This window comes from Eleutherodactylus coqui, chromosome 1 (assembly GCF_035609145.1).
Source record: "Eleutherodactylus coqui strain aEleCoq1 chromosome 1, aEleCoq1.hap1, whole genome shotgun sequence".
Classification (NCBI taxonomy): domain Eukaryota; kingdom Metazoa; phylum Chordata; class Amphibia; order Anura; family Eleutherodactylidae; genus Eleutherodactylus; species Eleutherodactylus coqui.
The window spans coordinates 285,239,293-285,259,819 of NC_089837.1; the positions used below are offsets into that span (position 1 = coordinate 285,239,293).

Here is a 20,527-nt window from a genome sequence, read left to right on the forward strand (position 1 = left end):
TATGGTGAACATGTTTTTCTTTTCACATTGTTTTTGTGCTCTCTGCTGTTGCTGCTTTGGAGACTCTCAAGCTCATTAAAAGTCATTATTCAACTCCTGCGAATTAGCACTGGTTCTTTAGATAGCACAAGATAGTGCTCCCTGGAGATCTGGAATAGATCCTTCTGGACAGAATATGGCACACTATACGCGAGACTGGATCATTTTCAAATTTGAAGGCTATCATTATGTACCACAAATGGCTTTATATAAAATGCTGTAAATCATAGCAAACAACTATAACTTTTCAGGCTATATAGTAAAAAAAAAACTGTTATTGATTTTTGTGGATATAATAGGGCTTTCATAAATTTCTCATAATAAAGTTGAATCTGGAAAAGAAAAAGGCCTATCGTGCTTGTCTCGCCGATAGCCTCTTCGTGGTACAGAGAAATTCTAGATTCTTATGGCCTATAAGAACTGTTACTGGATGGTAGGCTCCATCCAGGAGATGTCTCCATTTGGAGAAAGCAACTTTGATGGCTATCTCGGATGCGTTGAGACAAGAAGGCAATTCAGGATTTGGGTGGACCAGTACGAGTGCACAAGTGACAAGAGCCTTGAGTTTCTCAAAAGCGGTTTACGCTTCTGAGGACCATGAAAACACTTGTGCCTTTTTGGTGAGGGAGGTGATAGGTAAGATGATCTGGGAGAAGTCTTATATAAATTTTCTGTATAAGTTCACAAAACCAATGAGGTGTTGTACATCTTTTAAATTTCTCGGAATGGGCCAATTAACAATGGCTTTAATCTTACTGGGATCCATACTCCGTCCATCTGGAGAGATGATATATCCCAGAAATTGTAACTGGGTTTGTTCGAACTCACATTTCTCCAGTTTGATAAAGAGATGATTCTTTTTGAGTCGCTCCAAGACCAGCTGTACATGCCTGCGATGTTTCTCCAAGTTGTCAGAAAAGATAAGGATGTCATTGAGATACGCCACCACAAATTGATCCAACAGGTCTCGAAACACGTCGTTAATTAGGTGCTGAAAGGTGGCAGGAGAATTGCAAAGGCAGAAAGGCATAACCAAGTATTTGAAATGACCATATTGCATTCTAAAAGCAGTTTTCCACTCATTCCCTGGCCGAATCTGTCTAAGATTGTAAGCTCCTCTCAGATATTCAGTTTAGTAAAGATTTTGGCCAAATGAAGTGTCTCCAGCAATTCCGGAATTAATGGAAGCGGGTAGCGAATTTTAATCGTAATCTTATTTAGTTCCCTGTAGTCAATCCATGGCTGCATGGTTTTGTGTTTTTTCCTTTTCAAAGAATATAGGTGCCCCAGCCAAGGAGAAAGAAGGTTAAATGAAGCTTTTCTTTAAGTTTTCATCCAAATATTCTCTCAGGACCTTCAACCCTGGTTCAGAATGTTTATAGATTCACCCAAACAGAATAGTTGTTCCTAAGAGCAACTCTACTGGACAATCATAGCGCTAATGAGGTGGTAGTCGGTCAGTTTTCATCTTGTTGCAGACATCACTGAATAGCTGATACTAGGATGGCAACTTTTCACAATTCTGATGACAATCCTCAGAGTCTTGCACGTTTGGGGGCAACAGCGTAATCTGATAATTCTGTCTACAATATTCTGAAGGGAAGGTAATAGTCCTAGAACCCAAGTTGATTAAAGGACTATGAATAGAAAACCAAGGGATCCCGAGAATAACCAAAAATTTTGAAGATGAGATGATAACTAAACAGATCCTGAATTTGAAAATAGATGCAGCATTGGTTCAGGAATCCTCGATAATGGCGGCGGTTGCCAACAAACTTTGATGGCAGAGGCATGTGGATATCAGCATCGGAACTGCGTAACTCCAGTAGTTGTCTCTGTAAAATATCTACCTCCTTTTGCAAGGCTGTAACTTTCTCCTGATAGGTGCCAAAGAACTCTTGCAGTTCAGTGACTTGTTTTCTCAGGGTGACTAGTATGAACTCAATGTTTTGGGATTGTTTATTCTGTCACATTCTGGTACTGGATTGGAGTCTCGAGTGGTGGCCAGCAAGAGTGGGCAACATGGTCAGGCAAGCCAGGGGATTCAGCAGAGACGTAGTCAGAACAAGTCAGTGGTTGGTACAGAGAGAGGGCGATGTAGTACAGATGATTCAGCAAAGACGTAGTCAGGAGCAAGCCAGGGGTCGGTACACGAGAACAATATTCTTATGAGGGAGCAGGTAGAGGTGGTAGCTGGTTTAAAGACTGAGGGCTCAGAGCACAAACACACACTGGATGGAGGGACAAGGCCAGGTTTTTATAGCAGTCCAATCAAGCTATAGGGTGGAGCTAAAGGCAAACAAGAACAGGAGCAGGGAACATGGACAGGATTCAACAGAGGAGCTGATAGCTCACTGTGGAGAGCAGTCACCTGGAGTGCAGGAGGTCCCAGGTTTGAGTAGTGACACTCTGTACATTTAATTGTTTATAATAATTTTTTAATGTTTGTTTTGGTTTATTGTTTTGTCTGGGGTTTGTATCGGCAGGTGCTTTCTTTCTTTTGTAGATTGTACCCTAATAAAAGTTACATTTTAAAAGGATCCTCAGTGAAATTTAGACAATTAGATTGATTCTTCACTGCCACTCTGAAATTTTTTAAATGCATATGTCAGCTGTTTAGTAGTATGTAATTCCCTGTGTAAGTGCAGATAATTTCCTGTTTTATACATGCATGACATTTATTTGCATCCCAAATAACAGGAAGTTCCACTCTATCTCATATAGGAACATTCCAAAAAATAAACAGCCTCTTTAATGCATAGCATTTGCATACAGGTTGCCTCTGTGTTCAGATTCATGGGACACCCCATATTAAAGCATATTTGCTAACAATGCAATGCAATTTTAAGAGTTTTTCAGGAATAAAGTATTGATGATCTTTTCTCAGGATAGGTCATTAATAGTTGATCGATGAGGGTCCACCACTCGGAAACCCTGCTGATCATCTGATCTTCTGGGCCCACCGTGCAGCTGATCGGGGTGTCCACTTTCTGGTCTGAGCCAAAGTGTAATAGAGAGCATCGATCCTAATGAAAACCATGGAAGTGTTGTCCTAAGCATAGGTCATCAATAGTGAATTCCTAGAAAACCCCTTTAATTTACAGTGCAGTGTGTTTTGTGGAGTTGGGAGCAGTTTATGAATTGTGTATTTATATTTATTTTACTTGCCTTCATCGTGGACATTATGATTAGTTTTAGTCTGACTGCAGGGAGGGACCAGAAGTGTAATAAAACGCATAACTGCCATTAATTTCAATGGGAGCGATGCCTTTTATTACATTTCTGGCTTTGACCCCAGTGCGGACGTCCGGCCCCGGCTGCACACATTTTATTATACCTACAAGATCCAGAATTAAAACAGCATATAATGTAGCATGAATGACAAAGTGTGATGGGTGGCTTCTGCCTCACTGGGGCTTTTTTGCCTTCGTCTGGAACAAAAAAAGGGGAGTAGAAACAGGCTTAACTGGAAGGGCATTTGTCTTTTTTCAGCCTTGCATACTACATTACTATGTAAGACTGACACTGGTATTTATGCTATCTCTTATGCTGCTTTAATTATGGATCCTGTGAGTACAATGAAGCATGTGCAGAAATTCTGCAAGTGTTACGGTGCTTCAACAAGTGTAGCTGGTAATTTCACCTAGCACAGAGACTCTGGGGCATATGTATTATGCAAAGTATGCCGAATGGCATGCTCACCAAATTTGCAGCTTTTTGAAACTTTACGCTTGGCCTCAACACATTTCCAAAAAGTAGGCAGGGCCTAGCTTCAAGCACTTTAAAACCGGCCATTTTTTTTTTATTTTCAGTTTTTCCTCCCTTCTTTCAAAAAATCATAAATCTTATTTATTCATCAATGTAGATGTTTGAGGGCTTGTTTTTTGTAGCACAAGTTGTATACTATTAAATGCACCATATAATATAGTGAAAAACTTTAACATTTCTAAGTGGAGTGAAATGGACAACTGAAATTCCGCCATCTTTGGATGGGTCCTGTTTTTTTCCTGTACATACTGCAGCAAAAATGGAATGATTTATTCATTCTGTGGGGCAGTACTATTATGACGAGACAAAATATAGATCTAGATGCTGTATTACTTTTAAAAAGCAAGTATTTTGGGGGGAAAAACCCTATATAATTTGCTGAAAATGGGGTTTTAAAGTTTTATTACCATTTATTTTATTTAAATTATTTATAAGTAAGATTTTCAAAACTCACTTTTACTCTTTTTTTTTAAGTTCCCATACAAGACTTGAACTTGCAATCATTTGATTGCACATGCAGTATAATGTAATAGCATTCAACCAAGCCACACCACAGGGATGGCTTGATAGGCAATCAACCAAAGCAGCACTGGGGGCCTTCAGAAAGCCCTAAGCTGCCATGGCAATCGAATGGCACTTTGCAATAGCATCGTGGGTGGGAAGGGGAGACGTTCAGGACCCCTGAACTTCAATTGCGACTGCTTCTGGCGGATGTCAGCAGTAAGAAACTGCTGGCACCCACAGTTTATGGCGCAGGAGTGGCACCCAATTCCCCCCTATACAAACCCTGAATGCACAGGACGTAACTATATGTCCTGTGCCGTTAAGGTGTTAAAGGGGTTGTCAAAGTTGTAGCTCCTCTGTAAAATGTACTAACAAAACAATTAGGCGTATACTCTCCTCTCCCCGCTTTCTACTGCGGCCTATCACATTTATTGCAATTTACATCATAAGCTGACGTAATTTCTAAGCCAGCTCGGAGATTGCATAGATTTCAGTCAGATGTACTGTACCAGATGCGAATGATGTCTTATGAGGTGCAAGCCTCTTAACACATTTGTTGCAATTAGCCAGTTGCAAAGTAAATAGGCCCCTCTGTATTTGAATATCCAGCTTTGAAGTGATAACCCTGAGCCACACCATGGACTGATGAACATTGTGTATTTAAGAGGGAAGCCTGTCTCTCCTAGCATATGAAGCAGGACAGGTTGGTTCTTCTAATATGCATGTTCTTAAGCCTGAACTTCTTACTCCCTTTCAATTGTTACATAAGCCTCGTGCACAATTGATGATGTTCTATGTTTGGCACATACACGTTACAGCCAGCGTGTTCTCTGCAGAGCGTGTAACTGTCACAGCAATGACTGCAGCGTGAGTGCACCCAGCCGCCTCTTGTGTGACACTGACCAAGGAACATTGTACACAATAACCAAGCCATATTTTCAGCAACAGTGCTGCTTTATTTGTTACAACACAAGGGCTTCTGAATGCCACAACAAAGCCCTATTCTGTTAGTCTTCCTCTTAGGCTCCAGGCCCGTCGACTAAGTAAAGCTCCCAAAGGCAGACGTGCATCTTCTTCTGCTAAACTCACAGTTTACTCTCATTTATTAAAGAAAATCCACAAACGACATCAGCTTGCATCAGTTCCTTCAAATCCTCCAACTTTGGGACGGATGTGGCCAGATCTGACAAAAAAAAAATCAGACATCAACTTTTAATGACAGCATAATATGAGAGTGCAAGCCAGCACACACAGTGATACTACATGGTGGAGATACCCCTAGAGCAGGGATATCAAACTCATTTTCATAGAGGGTCATATCAGCTTTATGGTTGCATTCCAAGAGTTGATTGTAATTGTAAAACAGCATAACTGTAACTACTCCTTAATGACCGTCCATAGGTCTTTTGATGCCGGGCGTTAAGGGGCTTTACTCTGCAGCTCCGTCAGAAGATGGTGATGCATTAGAAGTCCAGACGGGCCTCCTGTGCTGGGGGAGCTGGTGCTTGGCTGTCACATGACAGCCAGGCACTTGCTCTAATAGCAGGGACTGAAAAGACCTTTGAATCCCACTGGTTAACCCTTTACATGCAGCAGTCAGTGCAGCAAGTAATCCAGATGTGATTATTCGTTCCCGGTGGGTTGCTATGGCACCTTGAGGCTTGATTATAGCCTCCAGGTCTGCCAGCTATGGTGATCTATTAGGCCCAGCCTCTGGCTGACCTCATAAGCTTACTAATGAACTATAGATTACTCCAAATTGCCACCGACTGTCTGCTGTCTGTAACACTATGTCCCCTCTCTTTCTAAAACTAAACCTCTCAATAACACCTACTGGTGTTTCCGACCTCTACTTACTGACCTGATCCGGACATCTCCATCTCAGTGTGTGGCACCCCCTAACTACCAGAGAGCACGCCTGCTGTCTTGGGGTTATATTTGACCCCAATCTCTCCTTCAACCCCTATATCCAATCTTTTGCCCGAACATGTCACCTGCACCTAAAAAACATCGCAAGAATCCGCCCTTTTATCACCGTGGACACGCTAAAAACTCATTGTTCCCCTCATCCACTCTCAGCTCGATTATTGCAACTCACTACTGACTGGCCTCCCCTTCAGCTGACTCTCCCCTCTCCAATCCATCCTGAATGCGGCAGCTAGGCCCATCTTCCTGTCCAGTCGCTACTCGGACGCCTCTGCCCTGTGCCAGTCACGGCACTGGCTGCCTGCCAAATACAGAATTCAATTCAAACTCACCAACTTCATCCATAAACCTCTCCAAACTATCCGGACAGTCCCCGACACATAAAACTTCAGGCGTACTCTAAAAACGCACCTCTTCAGGGAAGCATACAGATATCCTAGTCTAAACTCCTCTTTACTCTGCCTGATAACATGCTCCCAGTCCTACCGACTGCAACCCCTGCTAGCCGCAATCAACCACCCCCTGCAGTCATACCAAGTCAGCCACAACATCATTATCTATGGGTATTGCCTCACTCTCCACCTCGCCATACCATGCACATCTCCAGCCCCTTTACCTTCTGCATCACCCCATTATTTGTAGTACGTAAGCTGGTTGGAGCAGGTCCCTCAGCCCTACTGTTTCCATCAATCGATTACTACATGTAACCGTGGTTTTTGTATCTGTTCTCCGCTGTTTTGTGACGCTATATAAAGATTATTATTATGTATAGTTGTGTTAAAAAAATGAAAAAATATGCTGATCAAGTCCCCTAGTAGGACAAAAATAAAAAGTTTAAAAAATAATAAAAATAAAAACAAAAACAAAATGTCAAAACCTCATCTTTCCCCCTTTACTATGTAAAAAAGTATTAAAAAAAAAAAAATCACATATGTGGTATCGCTGTGTTTGTACTGATCCGGAGAAAAAAAAATAGCACATTATTATTTAACCTGTGCAGTGCACACCATGAAAAAAAAAAACAAAGAAAAAAATCTTAGGTATCCACCAGATACCAGCGATCATGTTAAAGTCAATACAAAGTAAATAAAAGATCAAGTTTTAGCTCCCCATACGGATCGGATCTATAAGGAGAGCTGAGAGTACTCAGCTTGGTTCTCCGCGATGTCCCCCGGAGTTATGGTCCTGCAGGACCTGACGCTGGCGTCTGCGTATGCTTGCCAGACATCAGTATGTTACACGCACGCACAGAGGGCCGGGAGGCCCGGAAAATAAAAAACTCCCTGCTCCCAGCTATATCTGGTTCTCGGTTCCTGGTCACATGATCGCTGCTATCCAATAGATAAAAGCAATCATGTAAAAGTTTTTAAAAAAAAGTGTAAAAAAAAAAATAAAACAATTTGTTTCATCTCCACTCATGGATCAGCCGAACCTTTTCTCTCGAGCGGGGAGGTACTCGCTAAAGGCAATGCTCGCTCAAGCAATTGCCCTTAGCAAGTATGCTTGCTCAGCTCTATTAATAATTAATGTTAAATTTGTACATCTCCTAAATGGTTTAAAAAAGATGAAAGTTTTTCCAATGTGCATCCAGAATAAAGTAAACAGATGGAAATATATATCTTATCAAAAATTTCCATAATTGTTTACACATATTTGAGATACTACAGTTGAAAATGTGAAAAATATTTCCCTGTGGCAGATGCAGCAAAGGTATTCAATTCTCTACCGCAGCTGTCACACGTCAGCTGCGGTAGAGGATTCTGCTGCCGGCAATTGATTTCAGGGAAGGGCTTTAAATATAAGCCCTTCCCTGAAAATCAAGTGAAAGTGGTTTAAAAAAAACAAAAAATAGATAGATACTCACCTCCCTTCAGCTGCCAAGGCTCAGCCGTGTCTTCTCCTGCTGCCCCCTGCACTGTGGTGCTGATCTATCAGCAGCCGGGGATTTAAAATCCCAGGCTGCTGATAGCTCAGAACTACAGAGCCGGAGACTTTTCAAAATGCCTTCCCTGAAAAGCCATTGACGGGGATGCCGGCAGCAGGATTCTCTACCACAGCTGGTATGTGTGACAGCTGCGGTTGAGAATTAAAGAATTCCCTTTGCTGCATCTGCCACAGATGTGGAAGATGTAACAGCAGGGAATTCTTTTAACTAGCGAGGGTGAAGGAAACATCTGCCGCATGCGACAGATGTGTTCTTCATGCCCGCGGGGGTCACTAAAATGTTTCTTTTTCAGGGAAGGGCTTATATGTAAAGCCCTTCCCTGAAAAAGAATGCAGGAGACCGGCAGAGCATTGTTTTCAATGGAGCCGCCGGCAGCAGCCGCAGCTCCATTGACAACAAGCACGCAGCTGTGTTCACAGGTGTTTTTGCTCGTACCTAGGTGTGGACGTATGTACGCACCTAAGTACGCACAAAAACACGCTCGTGTGAACGCACCCTTAAAGAGATGTATTTAAAGGTCCCCTTATTTATCCCATATGGTAAGTCCGTTAAAAAAATTACACAATGCCAGAATTTCATTTTTTTGGGCACCCCCTCTCCCAAAAATAAATTAATTGAAAGTTTTCAGGAAGTTGTATGGCCCCCAAAATGGTATCAATAGAAATTACAGCTTGTCCTGGAAAAAGCCCTCACAGATCCCTATTAACAGGATAATAAATGTTATGGGTCTTACAATATGACAATATAAAAAAAATGCTTTTTATTTTTTAATAGTAGTAAAACATAATAAACTCTGGTAACGGTCTTAAAAATAAAGCCCCGCCATGGTATAATTGCATTTTTTTCAATTTCTCCCCACTTAGATTTTCTTTATATACATTATGTAGTAAATTAAATGCTACCTGAAAAAATACAGCTCACCCTGCAAAAAACAAGCCTATTGATGCAAAAATAAAAACAAAGTTGTAGCCCTTGAAATGCAGGGATACAATAAAAACAAGAAAAGAAAAATATTCTTATCCTCAAGGAGTTAAGAGGGAGATGATGAAAGAAGCTTGGTAAGTGGAGAAAGCAGCATTTTTCTATCATAAAACATATTACAAAGTTTATTATACTCCCCTCTACTGTTTATTTCTGCAAAGTTTGTTTAAAATGCAGTGACCATTTAAATGAGAAAATAGTAGTGGGTCTTATGACAGAAGTCAGTTCACCTAGATAGCACATAAAATACATGTAAGTAGATCTAACATTATTAAGCATCCTTACCCAAATGCTTGTGCAGAAAATCTAGTGAAGAAGCAATATGGATCTTAAAACAGTGATGAGGATCGATTGTTCCTTGTGGTCCTGCAATCTTGGGTGCCAGGTAACCAGTCAGGAAGAGAAAATCAGTTTGGCTTTGATGAACACAATTCCTAAGGAGAAAGCAAAAAACCCTAAAAGATTTCTGACAAATGGACATATATTTTTTACTACCTTTTAGGCCTCCTTCACACGGGCAACAAAGTTGCGCGATTTTGTCGCGTTGCTACAATGCTACAAAGCGCATGTATGTGAAGCCCATGCTTCATAGGTTCCTTCAAACATGCAATGTTTTGTAGCATGCGACAATCAGACACAAAAACCTTGCGGGTCTGGCGATACACCCGTGACTTATGAGGTTTTGTAGCCCAAGTTTTCCTATTTGTTGCATCGCACAAAAATACGATTTTCGTGTGATGCAATGCAACTTTGACAGTAGGAAATCCTACTGTCAAAGGCAAATCTAAGCCCTAGCTGCAGAAAAGAAAAGAAAAAAAACCTAATACATCACCCTAGAAGCGCTCTCCGACGCCGCCACAGCTTCTTCCCAGGTCCCGGCACTGTTTCTCTTCTTCATCTTCTGGCCGCGCCTCCTGGAAGCGCTGGCTGTGATTGGCTGACGCTTAGCCAATCACAGCCAGTCCTCGATGAATGGCTGCATGCATACTTTTATTTTGCTATTTTTTTAGGTCCATGATATTGGTATGTATTCGGCCTTCTTATATGTTTATCACAGTGTTATTCTCTAAGTTTGTAAATTGTCAATATACGTTTTCTGTGCCATTTGCCTAATAAACATCTCTTTAAAAAATGTACTCTTGCAGCACTGTTTTCATGTATATGTATCTCTCCCATTCTATACAGACAGATGCAAGCATAGCCATCATGGGATATGAAGAACATTTTTCACTTGCTTCTTTGGGAAAATGTGTTTGCAGCTGGAGTGTCATGTTGTGCTCTTGGGACCTGCAGTACTATGGATTTCCAGGAGTACACCACTGCAGTTGTGGTTGATTTGGCTGGCGGATGGGGTGGAGTTCTCTAGCCAGTCAATCACAATCGGTCATGTGCACATAAATACCAGCCCCTCTTACTAGAGGCTGCTGGTCAATTATACCTCAATATCTCCTAACTAAACCCAGGTGTTCGGATATTTGCTCTGTTTGTGTCTTGTTCCATCCGCCAGGTTTGTGCAGTGGAAGGAAAGTAGGCCCAGAGCATCACCGAGCCATCACCATGCTTCACTGTAGGCAGGGTGTGCTTCAGACAACATTTGATTTGCAAATGTATGCTTTTTATAAGAGATTCCATTCAGGGGGTTGAATAATTGTGAGGCTGTAGAAGTCATTCTAAGTGGCATTTTGTATTGAATTTAGAGAAACCACTCGTTATATTAGTTGTGTCGAGCTATTTAAAAATGGTCTTGTTTGTGTTTTTTTGTGCAAACAACTGAGTTTGTAAATTTGGCAAATAACCTATTTCACAATGGGGGTTAAAGAATTTTGATTGCAACTGTATGTTATGTAGCACAAACAGACATTTGCTACCTTGCATAAAGAAAGTATGATCAAAGGTAAAACCTGAGAAGATGCTAAAAGACTCGGCACAAATGCTATTTTTACTAGGTTGTCAGACAAACTTCTAAATTATTAATAGAAATGTGCATTCTGGAGATCTTCTAGAGAATAATCCCTAGTCTAAATGTGTTGGGGAAGGTGTGATGTAGATTTGTTTTACCGAGGAATCACTGCTCTGTCTGGTTAACAGTTATGGGTTGTGAAACTAATCAAGTATTACTCATATTAGGTAAACCAAACAAAAATATACAGAATAGAATGTGTTTGATTATTTGTTTTACGTTTTGCATTACATTTCTTATGGAGGGTCTTTTCTTTAGTAGCTCCTGATGACCCTTCTATGCTGGGGAAATGCTCAGCAATTTCAGGGAGCAAGTGACATGACCAGATCTCTTGAGTACTGTGGAGTTAATCTCTATTACCAATGGCGCCACTAGCACTGACAGACAGAAAGATTGTCATTAGAGTGAATTTGCTTGGTTAGTAATTATTTTTTCCTACTTGGTATTTCAGAGGAGGGTAAGGGGATACAGGCAGGGAACGAATGGTATCTCTACTAAGGTTTTTAAAGGGAATGTACCGCCTGTATTTTTTAACTAATTAAAATCAGTTACCGAAACTTTTTTCTAATCCATTTCCATGTTCTTATTGTAGTTTTTTTACTTTAGATTTTCTACATTGTGGGGGAAACCATCTTGTCTGAGTTGGGCACCCAAAAGTTTTTCTTTTAGACAGTTTAATAAATCTTTCCAATTGTCTTCTAGGCATGCTTTGAGACCCATGCAAGGAAGGAGAGGAGGTGGCGTGGTCTGTGACATGACCTATGGTGAATGGTGGATCCTGCGGTATTTATGTACACAAGTTACCTCTCATTGAAATCCTGTCAGTGATAATAATATGATTGTTTATAAGTGATCTTTACAAAACAGGAAGAGTCATCCTATTATGGAGCTTAGGGATCAGTGTGAAAACTTCAAGATTTCAGGATTTTGCTTAAAAAAAGGACAAAAAAACCCCACCAAAAATAAAGAAACACATAACATAACTTGATTTAAACAATGCCCCTTTATGACTAATATAATACCTTTAAAAGGCTGATTTTAACTTTTGGGTGGACCTATCCCAAAACTAATAAGTTCAGTCAACTGGTCTTTTGGTTGCCTTCTGATGGTTAGAATAGTGTAGTCGGCTGCTCTTTTTTGTTCATTGAAAGCAATGAATACCTAACTTAACCATAAAAAGTCAACACAGGGAAATAATGTAGATCATAACGGATCCATCAGATTGGTAGTGGATTCTGTAAAAACAGAAGCCATGATACCAGTGGGAATAGAGCCTCAAGTGCGTGACAATGACTAAAGGGAAAATTCATGAAAACAATTGCGCCAGAATTCTATTATAAAAAGTCACAAACGTTTTCTCAAAATTTGTAAATTATGGATATGTTTCCATCACCCTAACCACTTTTTTTATTTTTAAAGCAAAAGTAGACAGGGTTTCTTGGGAGGGCTGGGTTCGCTTGTGGCCCTTCAAGCTCACTATAATTTACACCAGAAACTGGCATGAATTATAGCAGAAATCAACACGAGGTTTTACCTGGCATAGATTTCAGGAAAAGGTGCATGGGGGCCAAAATATAGCAAATGTATAAAGAGGTTTGCACTTCTGAATGCATTTGTTGCATTTTACTCCAGCAGTAGTTCTCTACGAGTGCCTTAAAAAACACCGGACTTCGTTAAATGTGCGCCCTTATTTATTAACAATCTTGATAAAAAATGTACATATCTTTGCACGTCAGCATGTTTCTCTGTAAGCATTTATCAATGTATGTATGCCAATTTGGGGGCCAAACTGAATTCATTAAGCCCTTGCACCACTTTTTTCAACTAGTGCAACTTTGTAAGGAAAAGTAAGCTTCACTTCAGAAATGCAACTCATTTACTAACATTCACTGGCACTTTTCCTGTTAGATAATAGGTGGACTACAACGACAGGTCCGACCTGACAGAGTGCTCATTAGGATGCGGCACATGGCACTCCAGTATTATTAAAGGGGTTATCAGGGAACATAGTTTTGTTTAAAAACTTCTTCAGCCTGTGGTAGTAAAAGAAACAGAATTCATACTTCACCCTTCCACACGCAACGCCACTTTAGTCTCAACAGTAGAACTGCACTTTCTGGAGGGGAGAGACGACTACCCGACACTGAGTGACGTCAGCACCGCAGCTATTCACCAGCTGAAGGGAGCCGATGATTGGCTGCATCGGTCACGTGGCACCTTTTGTTGAAGGCACCCTGCACAGGATCCCTGCACAGGGAAGTGAAGACAGGCGGGGATCAGAGGGCTGATAGGGGAGTGTGCGAGTATAAATTCTATTATTTTACTAGTGCAGGCTGAGGATGTTTTTGAACAAAACTATATCTCTGATAACCCCTTTAAAGCAGTTGTCCAGTTGTAAAATATGCATGGCCTATCCTCAGTATAGGTCTTCAACAGTAGATTAGCCGTTCTCTGGGCTGGAGCACTCATGCACTGAGCTGATTTCTGCAGGAAGCAGACAGCTCAGTTCCCACAGCAAGGTGAAGCTTGGTATTGCAGGCAAAGTTCTCAACTGAAATGAATAGGAACGTGGCCTGAGGCCACTGCAGTAGAAACTAAGCTGACTGCTTTCTGCAGAATTCAGGTCAGCGCACAAGTGCACTGGCAAGAAGAACAGCTGATCAGAAGTGATATCAAGCAATGGACAACGGCTTTAACTTTCTGTTAAATGACATAGGACTAAGTAGTTGCAATAATGACCATTATGAGGATCAGAAATGCTGATTTGCACATTTCTGATTAATTTTTAAAATAAAAGTATTACAAAAACAATTGCTACACCGTTATTGCCATCATGGAACACAGAAAGAATAAAATGTCCACTACACTCTTGTGCACACTAATGAGTCTTCATGTAGGTCAGGGAATATAGTAACTCTTTACCTGTTTCTCATATATACTAACAGAAGGCTAATTTTTAGAAATCCAAATAAAAACACAAAACACATATTCGGTGCTAAAAAATGATCCTATAATATTCAGCTAGTTTCATATGGCCCTTGGAACCTGAACAGCCAAGGCTTCAATAGGAATACTGTGTACGTCCTGCTCATTTGATCATAAAACTGTATGATATTATTCAGTCCCAGAACTGTATATTCACTCCTACTGCTCTGTCCTATTCCATGGAACTTGTGTTAAAAAAAGGAAAATGACAGAAGTGGTAAAACAACTGCTTATACTGCTGATTCCAACGATTTTCTGTTGTACATAAATGGTTAATCCTAAACCCATCAAGCTCTGCTGAAAAACTTTCTATAGTACTAATGTTTTCACTTACTTCACGGTCAGGTATTTTAATTCCGCTCCATCCGAATTCATTTTCTTTATTTTCTCTACACTTTCTCTTGTCTGAAAGCTCTCCGTATTAATTAATAATATTGGTTTCTGTATGTGTGGATAACAAGTATCTTCCAGGGGAAACATCCAGGCATCCAAAACTACTGCACACCTAGGAGACAGGAAAAGGTAGCTGCAATGTCAAGTGATGAAGGGGAAAATAAGTCGGTAAGTAGTGTGCAGCACTGTGGAAAGGCTAGAATAATGGTGCGCTCCTGCGGTTTCTACTGCACAAGTACTGTAGTTCTGCATGTCCCATGCTGTTAGTGGCCAGTAAATGTGAGCGTGTGGAGAAAGGGAAAGACAGGGATAAAATGTGACAACTGCTGATCTGAGCACAAATTGGGGTCATCTCTTTTTCTTTGGAAGATCTGCCAAGGGTTTCTTCAGACTGAAATGCTTAGTGATCTGAGAACACCTGAAATTCAGTCTGCAGTCTAGCTCAAGGATGAAGGGGAAAATAAGTCGAGCATTGAATTAGCGTACACGCACACAGGCTGTTTTCTGTCCGATTTTCGACCCAAAAAAATTAATCTGAATATCAGACAGAAATGGCACACAGGCTTTGCTTTTCTCTGACGCACAGAGAAATAAATATAATTGCAGCATGTCCTCTTTGATTCCCGGGAGGAAACACTACATGTCAGTGTACGTTGTTCAGCACATGGACGGGATGTTCGTGTGCTGACTGAACAAAGTTGTGCCAGAGAATTTCGGGTGCAACTTTTTAAACACCCATGTGCATGTTCCCTTAGGCTAACTTAACACAGGCGAGCGCAATATTGGGCCATGAATCACGCCCCACTTTCGCACTCGCCAACATGCAATTTGCCATGGATGCGAGGCGTTTTTATTTCAAAACCACTTTGCATCACATAAAGAGAAGAAGCGATTCTTAAAGTTTCTACCATTGTTTTCAATGGGGAATCCTCGCATCACTTCGCAATGTATGGACTTGGCATGCTGTGCGTTGCTGCCGCCGGCCCCATTGAAAATGGGCGATGAGAGGGCACACCGGAAGATAGGACGTGCAATTTGGGCAATGCAATATGGGAACAAATCGCTCACGTGTATGACTCCATTCACAAGAATGGGGACCATATTCGCCTGACATTTGTGCGTCTCGCAACACACAAATCTCGGACGATTTTCTCGCCTGTGTGAAGCCGGTCCTAACGTGAGAGAACTAAACGGTCTGATTTTTAACCCCTCAGTGACGCAGCCTGTTTGCGTCTTAATGAATAAGTAATTTCTCAGTTTTTTTTCATTGTCGCAATCCTAGGCCCATAACCTTTACATTTTCCTGTCGATATAGCTGTATGAGGGCTTTTTTTTGGTCTATTTTGTATTTAGTTGTATTTTTAAACCCCTTCGCTATATGACGTAAATTTGCGTCATGCAGTCTCTGGGTACGAGATCGCGGGGTGACCTCTCTTCATACAGCGCAGGCGTCAGCTGTTTATTACAGCTGACACCCGCGGGCAATAGCTGCAATCCACCGCACAGCCAATTGCAGCTATTAACTCTTTAAATGCGGCTGATTGTCGTCCGAAAAAGAAATAAAGAACGCCAGAAATGCCCACTTTACAAAAATTCAGTCATCCCGTCTCCCAGAAGAAGCGCAATAAAAAGCGATCAAAAAGTCGTATGTATTTTGAAATTGTACCAACGTAAACTACAGGACGTCTTGCAAAAAATGAGCCCTCGCACTACTACGCTGAGCGAAAAATAAAAAAAGTTATTGTGCGCTGAAGATGGCTGCAGAAAATAATTTTTAAAAATTAAGTGTTTTTGAAAAAAAATAGTAGTACAGTAAAAAAAAAAAAAAAAAAAAGTTGGGTATCGTAGTAATCGTACCGACCCATAGAATAAAGTTATGATGTCATGTTTGTTACAGTTTGTGCGCCGTAGAAACAAGACGTACTGAGGGATGGTGGAATGTCTTTTTTTTAAATTTTACTCCATGTAGAATTTTTAAAAAGTTTTTCAGTACATTATATGGTACAATAAATAGTACCATTGAAAAATACACCGCGTCCCGCAAAAAACAAGCCCTCATACAGCGACGTCGATGGATGAATAAAGGAGTTGCGATTTTTTAAAAGGAGGAAGGAAAAAACTAAATTGGAAAAAAAAAAAAAGGTCCACGTCCCTAAGGGGTTAATTACATAATTTTGGGATACATATAACATATTGTCTAACTGTTAATTTCTTTTCAGGATATTGATTGGGGGGGGGGGGGGGGAATTCAAGCATTTATTTTTTTGGATTTCACTTTTATAGCGTTCAGCATGCAAAATAATGTGATGAAATTATTCTCAGTATGGTTCTGGTGATGAGAAGTTTATATACAGTTATTTTTATGATTTGCTTTTGTGTCGCCGCATTCCAAAAGCCATAGCATTTTTATTTTTTCATTGACGAAACTCTACGACGGCTTGTTTTTTGCAGTAACCAAAGTGACAGGACCATGAGTTGAGACACAATGAAGCACATCCTTGTTGGTCTAATAGTGCAGCATGCAGAGCACATCCTGCAGGTTAGATGGGTCTGGAGGGCCAGAGCTTGAGACTATGAATGCGGTACACAACATTGGTAACATCCAAGGGTTTGCAGGACATCATATTGAGCACAGTAGAGGCAATTTGTAGAAGAGTCTTTTGGCTCACATGTTCAGATATCGCCTTCAGGTGAATATTATTGTGCCTGCCCCAGTTCTTCTGGTCATTGAGTAGGAGGGCAAGGGTCTAAACATGGGTGCGTGATTGACAGACTACCTTCTCCAAGGTGGTGACCCAACAAGCATACATATAGTTGTTTCTGTGAACTGGGTGCAAGAAGCAAGTTCATCAATATCATCCCGCAGACAATTTAGAGAATAAGCTACAGAGCAAAAGTATACAGTCAGGAGGAGGAGCTGTAAACTCTTCTATTATAACTGTGAGACAGGAGCTGTGTGGTCATCAGCTGAAACTATTACAGTGTCCATATCACCCTCTAGGCAGTTTCTTAATTCATGCAGAAGCATAGACAGACGGAGAATTTAACTAGAAATTGAACACATAACCCCAGATACATCTGATCAGAATTGAAATCGCATGACCACCTGAGAAAAAAGGAGGAAGGGCGTTTAAGACAGAAAGGAATAACTAACCAAGTTAATACTAGCTCATATATATACATTGCGTAGACAGCGACATAATGAATGAAAAAAACAAATAAATCGGGAGTGGCCCTTTATGTAATGTATTGAGAGTACTTACCGGAAAATATTGTCCTTCACCAAACTAAGTAAGGCAGTTGCTCCTCCAAATGAATGGCCCATAACAGCTACTCTGCTGAAGTCTACTCGATTCTAAAAAGAATAAAATATAATAGAAGGAAATAATACAAGCAAAAACAGAAACAATTATGTTACTAAGGCCACTCTCACACAGGCGTTTGTAAAAACACAGCGTTTTAAGAAAGTCTAATGTTACTCGTCCGTCCCATTGGGGTACACAGCTCTAGACCATGAGATGTCCAAAAGCAGTTCCCATCTAGGGTGGGAGTTTGAGGACACATGCGGTCAGATGACGGCATTTTGCAGAACTCTGCGCTGGGTATAAGGAGGTACTGAGATCTTTCATTCAGGAGACCCCACAAACCTGTCCCACAGTGAGAGGATGGTCCATTGAAGGGATCAAACTGCCCAAATTGGATTGCCTCCTAGGCTGTAACCATGAGACCCAGCACTCGCATTAAGTTGCGAATGGATATGTGGTATGGTGGCCGCAGAGAGCATATCTGTTCCCAGAGGCGACACAATTTTTCCAGTGGCAAAGAGACTCTGGCACGTGCCCTATCAAATAGCATGCCCGGAAAAATTATACGCTGAGCTAGAATGAGGGACGACTTGGGAAAATTGATGATCCATCTGAACGTGTCCAGAGTGTCCAATGTGACCTGAAGACTCTGCAGGTTGGACACTTTAGTAGGATGTCGTCCAAATAAGGAATAACCACAATCCCTTTTAAATACAGTGCCAGCATTATGGTAAAAAAAAAGGAAGTGCAGTAGCCAGCCCGAATGGGAGGGCTGCAAACTGGTAATGCCTGGGCCTAACGGCAAACCACAGGAAATGCTGATGCGCCTGACAAAAAGGGATATGCAGATAGGTGTCCTTAAAAAAAAACCGTTTGGGTGGCTGGGCAACAAACTCGATTGCTTAACCTGCAGAGACAACCTCTTGAACCCATGCATCTGCAATGTGGGCAAGCCAGCTATCTCTGAAAAAGAGTCAACTGTCCCTCCACCCTGGAAAGGTTTTGGCAGAAAACGGCTTACCACGCTGGGGACATGTATGCCATGCCAGTCTTGGCTTGAAGAAAGAACCTCACCTCTAGTCCTGAGGTTCGAGGGCTGAAGTGGTGAAAGGGGTGATAAAGTAAAAATTTTTTTCCCTGTCTGGAGCCAAGAATTCTAGGTCTATACTGAGACAAATGGGAACTACTCCCTCCCGTGGCATCAGAAATGGTTTCATCCAGCTGAGAGCTGAACAACCTAAAGCCCCCAAAGGGGGCGTCTTTATTAGAGGTCTCCCAGGCCTTCAACCATAGGGTGCGCTGTATGACCACGGACAAGGCAAATGCTGAGCTATGAGCCTGGCTGCATTAAGGGATGCCTCGCAGAAATATCTCCTAGCATGATCAATCTGTTGAGCCAGCTCCAATAATTGATCCTAAGCACAATCCGGGTAGCTTTCTGCAGCTGCATAGCCCACTCTGAAATGGCCTTACTGACCCGGGTGGTGGCGAACACAGGCCTAAACTTAGCTGTTTGTTTGATTTTTCTGTTCCGCACATCCTGAAAGGGGCATTCCATGGCCTGGGAATTCTGTTTGGATAACGGTCACACCAGAGGATCCACAATGACCAGCACTTCACCAAATCCTCAAGGGATCCAACCCCATAGGCTTTACAAAGCGCTTATCTGGTTTACTCCATTTGCTGGAGATTACATCCTCAAAATTCTTATGAAGAAAAAATTTTGCAATAAGAAAGACATGGACACTGCAGGAGTAGAAGGGGGCTGGTTAAAGACCTGTAAGCTACCAATGACCACTGTGATAAAGCTTTCAATCATCGAGGAGAGTTTAGAAGCTTGCTCCTCATCAATGTTGGACCCAAATCAGAAGGCTCCCCCTGCAATTGACTAAAGTACCGAGAGAAATAACAAAACTCTGCCTGGGTACCAGATGGTCCAAGGGTACAGGCAGGCCAGAGGAATGCCCGGACCTTGAAGGTCTGCCAGCTTCTGAGGCTTACCACGTGGATCATTCTGCTCTGCTAGGAGGCCCAGACATCCGATCCAGCCTCTACAGAATAGCAGAGGAAGCTATACTCAAATTGGAATCCGCCGACAATAGAGACTGAGCCCATTCCGGCTTTGGGGGTCACGAGGGTGGCACAGGAGGGGTGATAGTAGTTGGGTCTACAGCCACCTGCTGCAACGGAGTACAATTGCTGTAATAAGGCTCCAGCAGTCCGCATGGAAATGTTATTGTGCAGCTAGAGCATGCACAATGAGTGGCTCTGAATAATCCCTGTGTCAGGTCCTCCGCTTTGGAGTCGGACATGGCACTCCCAAACACAGCTGCCAGCAAGACAGGAGGAATATAGAAAGGAGGGGAGCCGCTGCTGAAGGCAAAATCCAACAAGCAGAACACCCAGCCTGTGCTACCAGAGCACCCGCACCTGCGGCTGACCATACCGGACTCCCAAAAACAGATCATGGGAAGAGCATGGAGCCTCCAAGCTCCCAAGAGGGGCACTACCACGGTAAGCGCATCCGCCACATGCAGCTGCAACAGAAATATCCCCCAGGGACCTCTTACTCACCCACCATAATGTAGAAATGGAAGTCCTGGGCTCCAGCAGCCACCATTTTTCAAAGCTAGGATTGGGGGTATTCCATATACACAAAGGGGACACACTATAACTGGTGGGTTAACGTGCTGTTAGATTTTAGAGCACAGACCACCTTTT

General features: G+C 41.8%; 1 protein-coding gene across 1 annotated transcript in view; it reads right to left on the reverse strand.

Annotated features, from left to right (window-relative positions):
- Positions 1–5,246: 5,246 nt before the first annotated feature.
- Positions 5,247–20,527, reverse strand: part of PAFAH2 (platelet activating factor acetylhydrolase 2) — a 125,841-nt gene continuing 110,560 nt past the window's right edge. Inside the window, exons 15-18 of the mRNA XM_066572422.1 lie at positions 17,765–17,856; positions 14,443–14,613; positions 9,449–9,597; positions 5,247–5,494 (exon numbers count right to left, since the gene is read on the reverse strand). Coding sequence (XP_066428519.1) covers positions 5,397–5,494; positions 9,449–9,597; positions 14,443–14,613; positions 17,765–17,856 — 510 coding nt within the window. The 3' untranslated portion in view covers positions 5,247–5,396. The remainder of the gene's footprint in view (positions 5,495–9,448; positions 9,598–14,442; positions 14,614–17,764; positions 17,857–20,527) is intronic.